This window comes from Sphaerodactylus townsendi, linkage group LG01 (assembly GCF_021028975.2).
Source record: "Sphaerodactylus townsendi isolate TG3544 linkage group LG01, MPM_Stown_v2.3, whole genome shotgun sequence".
NCBI lineage: Eukaryota > Metazoa > Chordata > Lepidosauria > Squamata > Sphaerodactylidae > Sphaerodactylus > Sphaerodactylus townsendi.
Genome location: NC_059425.1, coordinates 6,310,189 through 6,326,782, shown reverse-complemented (window position 1 = coordinate 6,326,782; position 16,594 = coordinate 6,310,189). Strand labels below are relative to the sequence as shown.

General features: G+C 46.5%; 4 protein-coding genes across 9 annotated transcripts in view; 1 reads left to right on the top strand and 3 right to left on the bottom strand.

Annotated features, from left to right (window-relative positions):
* The window catches only part of LOC125440106 (zinc finger protein 420-like), a 313,705-nt gene that overhangs the window by 103,704 nt on the left and 193,407 nt on the right, over positions 1 to 16,594 (bottom strand).
* Positions 1 to 16,594, bottom strand: part of LOC125440145 (zinc finger protein 501-like) — a 215,548-nt gene that overhangs the window by 83,882 nt on the left and 115,072 nt on the right. The window lies entirely within an intron of this gene.
* Positions 1 to 16,594, top strand: part of LOC125440133 (zinc finger protein 420-like) — a 161,854-nt gene that overhangs the window by 50,067 nt on the left and 95,193 nt on the right. The gene's annotated exons all lie outside the window — the stretch shown is intronic.
* The window catches only part of LOC125440115 (zinc finger protein 420-like), a 157,200-nt gene continuing 151,865 nt past the window's right edge, over positions 11,260 to 16,594 (bottom strand). The window contains 3 exon segments of the mRNA XM_048509695.1: positions 11,260 to 12,297; positions 12,382 to 12,458; positions 12,795 to 13,930. Coding sequence (XP_048365652.1) covers positions 11,280 to 12,297; positions 12,382 to 12,458; positions 12,795 to 13,930 — 2,231 coding nt within the window. The 3' untranslated portion in view covers positions 11,260 to 11,279.

Below are 16,594 nucleotides of genomic sequence, written 5' to 3'. Positions count from 1 at the left end.
AAGCTGAGATATGAGCTCGGGCTTCGCAATCAGAGGACCTTGTAATTGAGGGGAAAAAACAACCAACAACAAAATTATAACTCTCCTGAGTGCAAATAAATTCCTCAGTTCCAAGCCCATCCAAAATACAGAACAGGCAAGTATTAGGAATGGGATGGAAGACGCTACAGAGCCAATAATCATCCATCCAGAATTGACAGTTCTTTGATGCTCCCTGCCAAACTGAGAGGAAAATGCCAGCTGTAAACTATGTCACTGGAAAAGTTTCCTCCACAGCAGCCTCTCAGTCCAGGTAAGGGAAGACCCAGACCGGAGAGACATTTCCTTGACACCCCTTCTGATGTCCTCTCAGGGGGCCCAACCCAGGATTGCTAGGCAGGGATTTGCTCTCTGCAACATAAACCCAAAAGAGCTCCCAAATCAGAGGAAGGACAACAGAGGTTGGCTGCGATCAGCCATTGGAATCTGCCCAGAAGAAACGGCTCCTCACCCAGAGAAGACACATTCCAGAAGTTCTCCAGCATGACTTCCTTGTACAGCGTCCTTTGGGGGGGCCGCAGCAGGGCCCATTCCTCCTTGGTGAAATGCACGGCCACCTCTTCAAAGGACACCCCACCCTGCAAGGAGGAGAAGGAAACATTTCTTTATATCAGTGGAAAGTAACCTGAGAGTAATGCTGATCTGATCTGTGGGTGGGAAAGTCAGAAGCAGAGGCAGCAGGGTCTGAGGCCCGAATGGACATTTAAATCTACTCCTGATAGAAGGAACAATGGATTTGCTTATGTGATTTATAAGTCAAATTATAGCAAACATCTTGCTTTGATTCTTAAAACTAGTCCATTTTCTACTGACCTTAGGTGGGTCAAATAAATACCTGGTCCTTTTCATTATGGCTCATTCCGCACATGCAGAATAATGCACTTTTAAACTGCTTTCAGTGCTCTTTGAAGCTGTGCGGAATGGCAAAATCCACTTGCAAACAGTTGTGAAAGTGGTTTGAAAATGCCTTATTTCGCGTGTGCGGAAGGGGCCTATGAAAATTCTCTTCTGAAATTCTCTTCTAATCCGATCTCAACACATGTGTTTGCACAGCTCAACAACTACTTAGATTGAAACCAGGTAAAACTAAAACTAGACATGAAGAGGGAGACCTGCACAATCTTCCAAAGGTTTGACGTGGCATCTCTCCTCTCCCCCTCGTGTCCTGCTTTCTGATGACGCCAAGAAATCACTGCCTGAGTTAATTGACGCAGAAATTCCTATTAGGTATTCCACGGACAGAAAGCTCTGACTTATGGGGTGTATGAAACAAATAAATAATGTAGGAATAGTAAAAGTATTGCTTAGTATTTTGGATATCTTTAAACCAGTCTCTATAAATTGACAGTGACTTCTAGGACTCTGTGAAGAAATACCTGGCTCAAGTGAGCCTTTAGAATTTTGAAAAGCACAAATAATGGCTTGTTCTACATGAAGGTTGGAAGATAACAAGCCATAGACCCTTTTGGAATAAAGTTCATAATAACTGTTCTATAGTGTCCAGCAGTCCATCAAGAATTGTTTCTGTGTTAAGGGATCCCTTCCCTCCAAAAATTAGCACTTTAAGCACTTATAGTGGCTGGTTATGAGACCCCAGTTTTGCTGTATGGAGATGATGCAGGACTATAAACTGGACCAGAAGCGGGTCTTCGTAATTCAATTATTAATCCTTTTAATCAGTATTAATCAGTAGAAATTCAATTATTAATCCCTTTAACCGGTCATCAGTAAATTGTAAAAAAAAATCTAAATTGTATATTCAAAAAGGTACAAAGTCTGAACTGTCAAAGGAGGGAAAACTAACCAAGTAGCATGCTTTCAATATCTGAGAGTCAGGAACTGAAGCTGGTAGGATTAATACAAATGTGCTCCTAAGATCGTTCTATTCAAAAAGCTGCCAGAAAGTTTATTATTATTATAATTATTATTATTATTATTATTATTATTATTATTATTATTATTATTATTATGATGATGATGATGAATTCGATTTGATAAACCACCCTACCCCCGAAGGGCTCAGGGCGGTGTACAACAAAACAAGAACAACCATGATAAAACAAATCGAATAACCCCAGTTAAAATATAAATCTTAAACTATAGCAGCAGCAATCCACAATAAATAGTTAATAATTAATAATAAGGGGGCGTCTGGCATCACACCCTGGCGATCAAGACCTGGGAGTGGACGAATTCTGGGAGGGGGCTGGCAGATGGTCAGATGCACAGCCAGTAAACAGGGCAATAAGAAGGGGGGCGGAGTCAGCGGCCGGTCCCCCCAAAAGCCCGGTGGAACAGCTCAGTTTTACAGGCCCTGCGGAACTCCCCAAGGTCCCTCAGGGCCCTAACTGCTGGAGGAAGAGCGTTCCACCAGGCAGGGGCCAGGGCAGTAAACGCCCTGGCCGTGTGGAGGCCAGCCGCATCATAGAGGGGCAGGGGACCACCAGCAAGTTCGCCTCCGCGGAGCGGAGGGTACGACCCGGGACATATGGGGTGAGACGGTCCCGTAGGTATGAGGGCCCCAGGCCGTGAAGGGCTTATGGCTTTTAAGGCTAAAATAATCCCTCGGGTTCTGCTTGGGGCAGGCGTCTGGAGAAGTGGAATTTCTGAGTCTTCAGACAACACACTTCTGCAGGTCCTGTGATGGTTGGCAGGAGTGCCAAGTTGTGTCACAGGAACACACTTAGAGTGGAGTTCATGCAAGACTCATTTGAATCTAGGGCCTTGATGGCCACATTTAATCTGAGAATGGAGATCCTTTTTATAGTACCCAATGTCCAAGTGAGCAGATTTGGAGCCAGGAATACATAGATCTGTTGCAAAATATCTGGCAATAGTGATATTTTAACAATCTCAATAAAACCAGTTTTACCTGTTGACTGTATAAGAATTGTGTGAGCGCCCCCACTGCAGGCCACCCCTCGGAGGAGCTTGGCTACCCTTCTGGAACAAACAGGACATGACGGTGGGGTCTGTTCATAAGGACTTTGCTTCTGTCAGGCAGTTGACAACACTCTTGCAAGATTGAACCTCTGCACCACACCAACCAACCCCTCTTGCCCTGCCTTCCTTTATCCCTCTCAGGTCATTCCCTCCCTCCCTCCCGGGAGCTCCCTGCTCCAGCTTCCTAGTGGCCTTAAAAGCCCTCCTCCATAACTGCAGCCTGGCTGGGGCTGTGCTGGCCCAGCCCCACTCTCTAAGACTGCTGTGGGCTGCTGATTGCAGCTTGGCTGGGGCTCTGCTGCCTCCACCCTGTTCCCTGGAACTCCTGAGGCTTGCTCTTGCTGCCGAGGCTCTCCTGCCATTTCTCTGCTGTTACTTCTTACTGCTGGTTTCCTGGAGGTCCTGCTCCTTGGGGAAAGTCTAGGGGAGGGGCTGTCAGTTGTGGGGGGGTCGCTGCAGGTTCCTGGGTGATCATTTATGATGAGGGGTGGTGGTGGAACAGGCTGCCAGGTACTGGGAGGAAGCCCCCTTCCTGGACACATTGTAGAGGTCTGGGCCATTTTGTCCACCCCCCTGCAATGCAGAAACTCACACTTAAAGCAGATGACCTCCAGCCTCTCTTAAAAAAATCTCCAAAGGAAACTCCACCACCTTCCAGGGCAGCGTATTCCACAGTCAAACAGCCCTTTCCATCGGGAACCTTTGTTCCCTCTTGTCTCAGCTTGTTCCCTCTTCAACAGGACATCTCTTCAAATATTTAAGCGTGGGTATCATGTCACCTTTGAACCTTTTCTTCCACAGACTAAACGTGCCTCTCCTCACAGGGCATGGGATTCTAGATGTCCACATGGGAACTGTGGGGGCATTCATTGAAAATGCTGGGGGGAAGAATTAGGACTAATAAAAGGAAACACTTCTTCACGCAACGTGTGATTGGTGTTTGGAATATGCTGCCACAGGAGGTGGTGATGGCCACTAACCTGGATAGCTTTAAAAGGGGCTTGGACAGATTTATGGAGGAGAAGTCGATCTCTGGCTACCAATCTTGATCCTCCTTGATCTGAGATTGCAAATGCCTTAGCAGACCAGGTGCTCAGAAGCAGCAGCAGCAGAATGCCATTGCTTTCACCTCCTGCATGTGAGCTCCCAAAGGCACCTGGTGGGCCACTGCGAGTAGCAGAGTGCTGGACTAGATGGACTCTGGTCTGATCCAGCAGGCTAGTTCTTATGACATGGGAAACTCATGGCCCAGTTTGTTTCCTAGTTCCTGCTAGGCTTCTTCGCTCCTGCCAGTCTAGACAAGGGAAGGGGGGGGTCACCATGGGCAGTCTTGAAATCGAGCAGCACCAGAACCAAGGGCAAGGAGCTCGATCCTGCGAGCCCTGGAACAGAAGGAACCAGCCCTGCCCTCTTGTGCGTGTCTGACTAGTAGACCCCCCCCCTTTACCTGAGCTGGCTGCATGGCGGCTCTCTTCCTTTCTCCAAGTGCAGAAGATGGTGGAGAAGGCATCAAATATGTCTTTTCACTCTTGCCTGGGAGGGTGAGAAATAAAAGGGGTGGGGGAATTCCTTTTTTGCACTACAGACACATTTCCTGTGCCAGTACCACAAAATACCTGGCAAAATATCTGTCTCCATAATGGCTTTGGGGCACAACTGAGGGAACCACCTTTGATCGAGGAAGGCTCTAGAGGATTTGTTTGTTTATTTATTAGATTTATATCCCGCCCTTCCCAAAAGGGGTCAGGGTGGCAAACATCAATAACACCACACAAGTAATCATACAGTATAAAACCAGTACTGACACAACGGTACCATTTAAAACATTCACAGTAAAAAAGCAGATGGGGATAAAAACCCTAACCAGACACCCATGTTCCAGTCAAGCTGGTTGGCATGATATAAAAGCCTGGCGGAAGAGTCTTGCAGGCCCTGCGGAACTCAGAAATGTCCAATGATGTTTGACCCATCATCTTTCTTCCACCATTTGGCAGACCCAGGGAGGGAGGGAAAGGGGGCCCTACTCGAACTATTTCCTTCCAACCTCTGCACATCCACTCCGGGGCAAAGAATTCCTGACATTGTGTGAAGCCACCCCACACCCTCACCCCAATGAGGGAAGCCAAGACTCCCTAAGCTTGCCTCATATATGTAGAGGGCTATGCTGGTTTTGGGCACGTAGCATCCTGAGGGGATGGGACGGATTGTTTGACGTAAAGTTTCAGATGCCAGATAGGAGTGACCATCTCCCCGCACACAGAAAACTAGGAAAACACACAAGGACATAGTTCCTGCCCTCCCTGCCTGGACTGGCCATGATGAATTTCTGTGGCAGGGAAATTTTAACAGAGGGGAAAATGCATTCCTCCATCTGTAGTCTCAGGCGAAGCTCCCTTGAATCCACGTGTGGAAAAAACAGACAGAAAGGCCCTGATGTTTTTTCTTCCACTCCACCATGTTAGTCTCTGTGAGAACTCCCTCCTAGACACGTGGACCAGATCTCAGATTCATGCACATGCCAGAGATGGACGGTGTGGTCTTCCCAGATGATCTCAAAGAGATCCAGCAACTGCATTTGATCATCTGCAAGGCCTGGAAGGAAGAGGTCCTCCCCACGAATATGCAGCAGAGTAGAAAAAGAGCCCTCAAACAACAGGAAACTGACAAGAACGAAAGAGAATGAGAACAGAAGGGGGGGACTGGTGTGGTCTCCCATTGGGGCTGCTTTGCGGACACGATCCAAAGGCAATGGAGCATCCACGCGGGAGTGTTCCCCACGTCTTTTTGTGTCCAGAGTTGTCACCCCTCCCCCCCATATACAACCAGGGTTTTTTTAGCTGGTTTATAAAACCAGCAACTGAATATTGTTCCTTGGTATAAACTGACAGGCACATAATTACAACTATATGACAGCTGCCAGCTTTTTTTAAAAAAAAGAGGAAGCCCCCCCCTCCCCCCTCGCAAAACACTTTCCTGTAGCAGAGGAAGGAAAAATGGGAGCTGCCTTGGCAGGAGTGGGGGGTGGTGGGGGTTGTAAAATGGCAGCCCCCTGAAGTGGCTCAGTTGCAGCCTCCAGCTTGGCAGGAAAGGCAAGAGATCAGAGGAGACGCCCGGATGCTCCACAACCACGTGGGGAAGGGGAGGAAAAAAGGTACACAAGCCCCTCCCCGGAAGCAGCCCCTCTTGGGCAAACCCCCTGGGCAGAGGGAGGGGTCTCCGGCCCCTGCTCTGGTTCCTCAAAGACAAAAGCCCACGGGAGGGTGGGGGTTCAGGTCAGCTGCCTCCCCCCCCCAGCTCCTGCCCTGGATCTTGAGGGAGGGCGTGGGACCCCCTCCCCTGTCCCTTTTCCTCCCCTGCTCTGGGCGCCAGAGACGCCTCCTCGCCCGCCAGCCGAATCTGGAGGGAGGGGGCGACCCTAAAGATCTGCCTGGCCCCTCCCCCCTCAGCTGCGATTCCCGCGGGTGGGGTAGGAGGCCCTCTCCCTCCCTCCTTTCGTAGCTCCATTTCCAAAAAGCTCCTCTGGGACCCCCCAGTTCGGATCCCGCCTCCAGCGCTCCTCGAGGCTCCTCCGCACCAAGGGGCCAAGTGACCTCCCCTCCACTTCCGGTCATGCGCTGCAGCCCCCCCCCCACCCGCCCGCATCTTGCCCCCTCCCCCTCCAAAGCCCCCCTGCAGCTCACCGGCGTCCCGCCCGGCCATTCAAGCGGCATGCGGGCGGGAATCGGGGGTTGCTTCCGGGAAGGGCAGGAAGTGGCTTCCCCACCCTTCCGCTGCCTCTCTCCGTGGCCTCTCTAGGACTGCGTCTCTCTCTCTCCCTTTAACCCTCTGGCAGGGCCACTGAAGGTGTCTTGGACGGGTCACCCGGGAGACCGACAGAAATGTCACTTTCTATGCATGGGTGGTGTTTTAATAGTTCCCCCCGCTCTTCCACCTGTATTAAATGCACACAAGGGGCAGGTGAGCGGCCAGGTGTTGCACCTAAAATGGCTGCCCTGTTTAATGTGTCCAAATAAAACACCTCCAGATGATCACAAGATGAACCACCCCCCTGACTGAAAGCAATTCACTAAAGTTTGTGTGTTTGCGGGTTCAGTGCCACTGAGTCTCTTCTGACTTATGGTGATTCCCTATGAATGGATGACCTCTGAAATGCCTCAATAGCCTTGCTCAGGTCTTGCAACCCTTCCGCACACGCAGAATAATGCGTTTTCAAACCACTTTCACAACTGTTTGCAACTGGATTTTGCTATTCCGCACAGCTTCAAAGAGCACTGAAAGCAGTTTGAAAGTGCCTTATTCTGCATGTGCGGAATGAGCCATAGGGTCAATCAGTCTCATGGTGGGTCTGCCATTAAAGACCCTTCTGGGAGGGTCCCACGAAGCTGCTGTCCCCTGAGCCAGACCCTTGATCCATTAAGTTCAGGTGTGTCTCTGCCAGATGGCAGCGGCTCAGGTGGGGAAAGATTTTTTATATCACTTCCTACCTGTCCTTTTAACTTGAACTTGGGATCTTTTGTATAGAAATGGAGGATCAAATTAAATTTTTGTTGGCAGATAGATGACTTTCCATTCATTACTTATACCTCCATTCTTTAATCCATTATTATTTCTTTATTAAAAGTTATTTATACCCCATCTTTCTATAGCCATATTCAAGGCGGCTTATAAAATGCAAGAAAATAATACAAGAACAATAAAACCAAGAACAATATATATATATATAATAACATTCAGTAAAATATCATACCATTTTAAAGTCACTAAAATGCTCCTATAGAACCTAAAATGAGTTTTCTAAAATCTGGATGTTAAAACATTAACGATAAAAATAAAAAGATTAACATTAGGGCTATAAAAATAAAAAGATTAACATTAGGGCTAAAAATCACGATAACAATTTTGATGCACCAACTAGCCTACCTGTTCAGTTATTTTAATGTCTGTTTCCCCCCCCCCCCCATTGGTTACAGATATTTTATTGCATGTTTAATTTTGAAGTTATTTTACCTCTATGTGTTTTGCTTATGCTGCTATGACGATGGCCTCAAGAATAAAAGTTATCCACAAATAGTTGCTCTGCTACTCAGCCAGGTCCAGGAGGTCAGAACCTGCAGATCCATTCCACAAACAGCAGCACTTTTCCTCAGCATCACAGACAAGAGGACAAAGCTGGTTTGTGCAGAATGAATCTGCAGAACAATTTAGATTTATATCCCACTTTTCTCAGTCTCAAAGCAGCTTACAAACTCCTTCCCTTTTTCCCCCACCTCAGACCCTTTGTGGGGTAGGTGGGGCTGAGAGAGTTCTGAGAGAACTGTGAATGGCCCAGGGAAGAACTGTGACTGCCCCAGATTCACCCAATTGGAGTGGGAAAACAAACTTAGATCACCAGGAAAGAGTCTGCTGCTCAGGGAAACCCGGGGGGGGGGGGGATCATAACAGTCCTGAAACACCAACTAGCCCACCTGTTTAGTTATTTTAATAATGTTTGAGTTTTCTGTTCTGGTTACAGATATTTTATTGCATATTTAATTTCATAGTTATTTTACCAGCATGTGTTTTGTTTATGCTGCGATGAACGATGGCCTCAAGAATAAAAGTCATCCACAAATAGATGCTCTGCTACTCAGCCAGATCCAGGAGGCTGGAACATGCAGGACCATTCCACAAATAGCAGCCCTTTTCCTCAGCATCGTGGAGAAGAGGACAAACTGATTTGAGCAGAACGAATCTGAAAAAATTAGATTTATACCCCACTTTTCTCAACTATAAGGGGTACAAACTCCTTCCCTTCCTTTCCCCAGAGCAGACACCTTATGGGGTATGTGGGGCTGAGAGAGTTCTGAGAGAACTGTGACTGGCCTACAGTCACCCAATAGGAGTGGCGAAACAAACTCAGTTCACCAGGAAAAAGTCTGCTGCTCATAGGAGGAGCGGGGAATCAAACCCAGTTCTCCCGGTTATGGTTCGCTGTTCTAAACCACTATACTGATTTCAGCAGAACGAATCTGTGGGAACGAGGTTTGCTAACTCTGAGGTGGAAAATTCCTGGAGATTTAGGCTTTGCAGAACAGTAGAGCTTGCAGAGGGGGAGAAACCTCCATGAGATATAATGCTTTCTACTCTATCGTTCAAAGCAGCCATTTTTGCCATTGAGCAAGTGTGGTCTCTAATCTAGAGAACTGGGCTTGACTCTCCACTCCTCCACATGAAGCATGCTGGGCGTAGCACCCATGGGGGCACGTGGGGACAAATGTCCCTAGTGCTACGCCATTTGGTCACATGGGGTGGAAACTCATTCCCCAGATGGCCACACTCAAGGAGGAGAATGGAATGCACCAAAGAAAGGAATGCACCAAAAGGTAAGTGCCACCCCAGCCTTTTCCTGAGGGCCTGCCCAGGCAGTCCTCTTGTGCTGCAGCCAGCTCGACTGCCTGCCCCTCAGTAGCAGCCAACCTGGCTGCAACGTGAAACGAGCAGCCTGGGCAGTCCTCTCACGCCGTGGCTGGTTCGGCTGTCCGTCCCCGTCCCACCAAGCCCCACAGCCACTAGCTAAGGAAAGGGGGCATGGGGGACTTGGTGATGAGGCACAGGGGCTGGGGCCCATAGAGAGTCAGAAATTGCTAGCTACACACCTGCCCTCAGTACCACATACCTCACAAGGTGCTTGTTTTGTGGAGGGGCTGGGAAAGAGTTCCCAAGCCACTTTGAGACTCCTTATGATTGAGAAAAGCGGGGTATAAATCCAAACTCTTCAGGGAAACTCATATCTGCCACCTGGAGAGCAGCTGTAATTCTGGGAGATCTTCCGCTCCCCATTTGAGGTGGTCCCTTCATGTATTACAGAGGGCATCATATTAGGAGACAGGTTCCCTCCTGGGGGGCATGAAAAAAAGAGGGAATCCCACATCAGAGGCAGGAATTGATGAGGGTGGTATGATTGATGACACCTTTGCAGTAGGTGCCACAAATAATTACCTCCTCCAACCTGGGCCTCCTCCATCAGCCACTTAATAGTGTTCTCTTTTTTTTCCATAATATTTTTTTTAATTTCCTTCTTTAAAAAACACATTGAACATAAAACATACATGAAACCATTGAAATACATAAGACATCAACAAATATTAACATGTAACAAATGACCCACATTTACAGTTACCCAAACATAATCTATCCTACCCCAACTACCCATAACAATAACACATAATTCAATACATCTAAATCAATTCAGTTACTTCACTATTCTTTGGTAATTTATTCTTTAGCTTTAATAAACTTAAATATCTATACTATACTACCTTATTTTTCATTCCATATTTTTAATATTTAACCTACAAATATACCTTGTATTTCATAATGCTATATGTCCTTCATATTTTAATTTAAATAAATTTCTTTTCTTATCTAGGCCCTTTCAATATCCCATAATCATGGTTTTATCCCTTTTGTTGTAACTGCCCAGTACTTATTGCTTTGGACTTCCCCTGTTAAGTAACTGAATCCATGTTTATTTTTCCCTTAATAAAGGTATATAATTTATTTTGTAATACAACTTTTTTGCAGATTAATTTATTGCAATATAATTTTGTAAACCATTTCATATTATATATGACGCTGTCTCACACTGGAATACGCTGCCTCGGTGGGTGGTGGAGTCTCCTTCTTTGGAGGTTTTCAAACAGAAGCTGACTGGCCCTCTGTCAGGACTTTGATTGTGCGTTCCTCCATGGCAGGGAGTTGGACTGGAGTCCCCATTGGTCTCTCCCAACTTTATGATTCTATGATAACCCGGCCAGGTATGTATAATACAGAAAGTGATTGTGAACTCAGGAGGGAAAAGGGGAAGAGAAAAAAAGAGCAATAAAAGTATGGCCAGAAGGAAACATGGGTCAAAAAGACAGTGGAGTCAATAGGGAAAAAAAGGTAAGCTAGATCAAAATAGCCAAAAGAGAGACAGTTAGCTCTGAAAACGGAGCCTATGGAGAATATTTAGGTTACTGTCGACCACTGTTTTCATGTTACAAGTGGTGGGAGCACCAGAAAGAAGAGTCAGTCATCAATAGGGAGTGTCTGAGCCAAATGCTATCAGGGAGATTGGAGCAGAAAATGGAGAATAGTTAGTTATATTTACTATGATTTCTACCATGTGACTTCTTTGATTATAGATAAGGTGTGAAAGCCAGTTGAAACCTTTTCCCCATTCCAGACATTTACATGGAGTCTTCATATAAATGTGAATTCTTTGATGGGAAATAAGTCTCTACTCTCATGGAAAGCTTTTTATGCGTTCAAGACATTTATTTCATTTCTCCCTGTGTGAATTCTTTCTTGTGAAGTAAGATTTGCACTGTGACTAAAGTCTTTCCCTCACACCAGACATTTACATGGTTTCTCTCAATGTGAATTTTATGATGGGTAGTAAGGTTTGTACTGTGACTGAAGTATTGTCGAAGGCTTCCACGCCTGGAATCACTGGGGTGTTGTGTTGTTTCTGGTCTATATGGCCGTGTTCTAGTACCATTTTCTCCTGATGTTTCGTCTGCATCTGTGGCTGGCATCTTCAAAGGATCTTCCAAACGTGGCCATATAGCCTGGAAACCACACAACACTCCTGTGAATGAAGTCTTTTCCTCACACCGGATATTTACACGGTTTCCCCCTTCAGCGAATTCTTTGAGGGGGGTGAGAATTGTACTGTGTCTGTACACTACTCCGCAGTCCTAGCATTTATATGGTTTCTGCCCTGTATGAATTCTTTGATGGGAAGTAAGGTTTCCACTCTCACTGAAGGCTTTTCCACAAAGCAGGCATTTATATGGTTTCTCCCCTGTGTGAATCCTCTGGTGTCTAGTAAGGCTTCCACTCTGACTGAAGCTTCTTCCACACTCCAGGCATTTATATGGTTTCTCTCCTGTGTGAATTCTCTGATGTAAAGTAAGGGGTCCACTGAATTTGAAGGCTTTTCCACACTCCAAGCATTTGTACGGTTTCTCCCCTGTGTGAATCCTCTGGTGTACCGTAAGACTTGTTCTGTGACGGAAGGTTTTTCCACACACCAGGCATTTGTGCAATTTCTCCCCTGTGTGAAGTCTTTGATGGGAAGTAAGGCTTCCTCTCCTACTGAAGGCTTTTCCACACTCCAGGCATTTGTATGGTTTCTCCCCTCTGTGAACTTTCTGATGTGCAGTAAGATTTGTCATGTAACTGAAGGCATTTCCACACTCCAGGCATTTGTATGGTTTCTCCCCTTTGTGAATTATTTGATGGGAAGTAAGGTGTTCATTCCGACTGAAGGCTTTTCCACACTCCAGGCATTTGTATGGTTTCTCCCCTGTGTGAACTCTCTGATGTGTAGCAAGATTTGTCCAGTGGGCGAAGGCATTTCCACACTCCAGGCATTTGTATGGTTTCTCCCCTGTGTGAATTCTTTGATGGGAAGTAAGGTGTCCACTCCGACCAAAAGCTTTTCCACACTCGAGGCATTTGTATGGTTTCTCTCCTGTGTGAATCCTCTGGTGTTTCGTAAGACCTGTGCTGTGACTGAAGGCTTTTCCACACTCCAGGCATTTGTATGGTTTCTCCCCTTTGTGAATTCTTTGATGGGTAGTAAAATGCTCACTCCGACTGAAGGCTTTTCCACACTCCAAGCATTTGTATGGTTTCTCTCCTGTGTGAATTCTTTTATGGACATTAAGGCTCCCACTCTGACTAAAGCTTATTCCACACTCCAAGCATTTGTACGGTTTCTCCCCTGTGTGAATCCTCCGGTGTTTCGTAAGACCTGTGCTGTGACTGAAGGCTTTTCCACACACCAGGCATTTGTATGGTTTCTCCCCTTTGTGAATTCTTTGATGGGTAGTAAAATGCTCACTCCGACTGAAGGCTTTTCCACACTCCAAGCATTTGTATGGTTTCTCTCCTGTGTGAATTCTTTTATGGACATTAAGGCTCCCACTCTGACTAAAGCTTATTCCACACTCCAAGCATTTGTACGGTTTCTCCCCTGTGTGAATCCTCCGGTGTTTCGTAAGACCTGTGCTGTGACTGAAGGCTTTTCCACACTCCAGGCATTTGTATGGTTTCTCCCCTGTGTGACTTCTTTGATGGGAAATAAGGTTTGTCCTCTGACTGAAAACTTTCCCACACTCTGAGCATTTGTAGGGTTTCTCTCTTGTGCAAATTCTTTGATGGGAATTGAGGCTTCTACTATTACTGAATGATACTCCACATTCTAGGCATTTGTATGGTTTCTCCCCTGTGTGAATTCTTTGATGAGAAGTAAGGTTTCCCCTTTCACTGAAGTCTTTTCCACACTCAAGGCATTTATATGGTTTCTCCCCTGTGTGAATTCTTTGATGTAAAGTAAGGCGTCCCCTCTCACTGAAGTGTTTGTCACACTCCAGACATGAATATGGTTTCTGTCCGGTGTGAGTTCTCTGGTGGGAAGTAAGTCCTGCTGTGAATCTGAAGGCTTTCCCACACTCCAGGTATTTATATCGTTTTGTCCGTGTGTGAATTCTTCGCTGTGAAGTAAGGTTTGTATTGGAACTGAAACCTTTCCTGCACTCCAGGCATTTATATGGTTTCTCCCCTGTGTGAATTCCTTGATGGGAAGTAAGGCTTCCACTGTGACTGAAGCCTTTTCCACACAACGGGCATTTATATGGTTTCTCCCTGGTGTGAATTCCTTGATGTGAAGTCAGGTTTCCACTCTCACTGAAGTTTTCCCCATACTCCTGGCATTTATATGGTTTCTCCCCTGCGTGAATTCTTTGATGGGAAGTACGGTTTCCACTCTCACTGAAGTCTTTGCCACACTCCAGATATTTATATGGGTTCTCCTTTTCCAGGGCATCACAATATTCAGTGTCGTCTTTTCCATCTGAATATATGCCTTGTTTTTCCTTCACACAATGCTCTTTCATTTCATTTGCTGACTTCACTTCTCCTGTGGAAAGAGAGAACTGTGGTATGAACATTATAAGAACCCCCATGGTTTGAATGTTAGAGACTGAACTGAATTACTTGCTGTACAGCAAGCAAGAACTGAAGCGCCATGTGTCTAAAAACCCTTTCCAGAATCCTGGATGGCAATCTGGTCCTGTGAAATACAACACGATACGGACTGATCTTTAGTTTGTGTCAATTAAATGGAGTATAGGATTTCATCGGGGAAGTTGCTGGCTAAGAGATCCTTCACTGTCCTAAACTGGAAATCAAAACACCGGCCCCCAAATGCAGCCACAGGCCTGTTACTTTGTTTTTAGGCAGTGAAATACATCTCTGATTGCTTTATTGATTTCTGTTCCCAGGTCAGTGAGGGTTGATGGAAGTGGGGCTCTTGTGGGAATTCTCTGTTTGATGATGTTTGACTCACCAATGTCCCCCTGGCCAGGGCACGAATGACCCACCCTCCTATTCTCAGAAAGACTCCCCTGAAGTTGTTTAAGCCACATTCTCTCCCCCAGCTTTTTATTACAATGAGGGAGCAGCAGCCCCCTCAAAGGCTCCACTCTGTCTCTCTCACTTTTTTATTTCATTTAAACCAGGGAAGAAAACAGGAATGAAAAACAATGGTAGAAATGGACTGGAGAAATTAGGGGCTCTCGTTTACATTCAAAGGATGTCCAGTCTTGGAAACAACTTCCCCATTCTTTCCCTTTGAATTGAAACATCATCAGAAAGAGCAGCGGTTGTCAATCATTTATTGTCTCAGAAGGATCCAGACTGCTGTCTCCCACATATTCCCCCAGATAAATGCCTGGCATCTCCATCTAATAGAGTTTCAGGTGCTTGGATAACAGCCTTGCCACAGAGCCACGGCCACTCAGGGTGGACAGGGAACAAGTTTTCCCAGGTTCCAGATCTACAACCACCATTTCCACATTCACACCTCATTCAATCTCTAAGGAAGAGTCTGTCAAACAGTGATGATAATCCTCACAGAAACCACCCACTCTTAAAAGGAAGCACAGGGAAAGCATAGTTCCGAGCAACATATAGTAGCTACCTGCCAGCTCCTCCTCTTCATGAAACATCCTAAGAAACACCTCTTCATCCTCTTCTAGTCGGGCTATGAGCTCAGGCTTAGCAATCAGAGGACCTTGTAATTGAGGGGAAAAAACAACCAACAACAAAATTATAACTCTCCTGAGTGTAAATAAATTCCTCCGTTCCAAGCCCATCCAGAAATACACAACAGGCAAGTATAAGGAATGGGATGGAAGACAGTCCAGAGCCAATAATCATCCATCCAGAAATGACAGTTCTTTGGTGCTCCCTACCAATCTGAGAGGAAAATGCCAGCTGTAAACTAAGTCACTGGAAACGTTTCCTCCACCGCAGCCTCTCAGTCCAGGTAAGGCAAGACCCAGACCGGAGAGACATGTCCTTGACACCCCTTCTGATGTCCTCTCAGGGGATCCAACACAGGACTGCCAGGCAGGTGTTTTGCAACGTAGCAAACCCAAAAGACCTCCCAAATCAGAGGAAGGATAATGGAGGTTGGCTGAGATCTGCTATTGGGCTCAGCCCAGAAGAAACGGCTCCTCACCCAGAGAAGACACATTCCGAAAGTTCTCCAGCATGACTTCCTTGTACAGCGCCCTTTGTGCTGGCCGCAGCAGGACCCATTCCTCCTTGGTGAAATGCACGGCCACCTCTTCAAAGGACACCCCATCCTGCAAGAAGAAGGAAACATTTCTTTACATCAGTGCAAAGCTGGTCTGTGGGCAAGATAGCCAAAAACAGAGAAATTGTGATGGGTTCCAGGGTAACTCTGCTCCTGATAGGAGGAACAATGGATTTGCTTATTTAATTTATAAGCCAAATTATATAACTGTCAGTATTTTCCCTTATCAAGGAAGCTTTATAAATTGGTCCAGCTAGCAAACATCCGGCCCTTTTCATTAAGAGCATTTTCTTCTGCAATTCTGTTCTACCTCAATCTCGACTCATGTGTTTGCTCGCTGTTCCGACTTTGTTAATTTTGGGGTGAAATGACTGAACGTACCCAGCGCCCTAAGGCTCTCCTAACAGGACATGGATTTTAGACCCTTTTGGGTGTTTTCCTCAAGACACGCTCCAGCTTGTCAAGATCCTTCCTGATTTGTGGTCTCATGAGCTTAATATTAAGAGACAGCAAATTAATTGTGGAACAGCTGCTCAAAGAGGAGGGGAGCAGAGCCCTGTGGGGACATTTGCCCCCCCCCAACCCATCCCTCTTTGGGGGCATCCTGGAGCCAGAGGGGCTGTCTTCACTGGCGGGGGGCTAACTGCCTTGTGAGGAAGGGGCCACAGATGTCCACATGGGAACTGACATGGGAAATTCATGGTCCAGTTTTGTTTCACAGTTCCTGTTTGGCCTTTTCCACTCCTGCCGTGCTAGACAAGGGAAGGGGGGGGGGTTTCACCATGGACAGTCTTGAAATCTGGCAGTGCCAGAGCCAAGGCAAGGAGCCCCATCCTGCGAGCCATGGAACAGAAGGAACTATCCCTGCCCTCTCACGCATGTCTGACCAGTACCCCCAACCCCCCATTACCTGAGCTGGCATCATGGTGACTTTCCTCCTTTCACCAAGTGCAGGAGATGGTGGAGAAGGCATCAAGTACG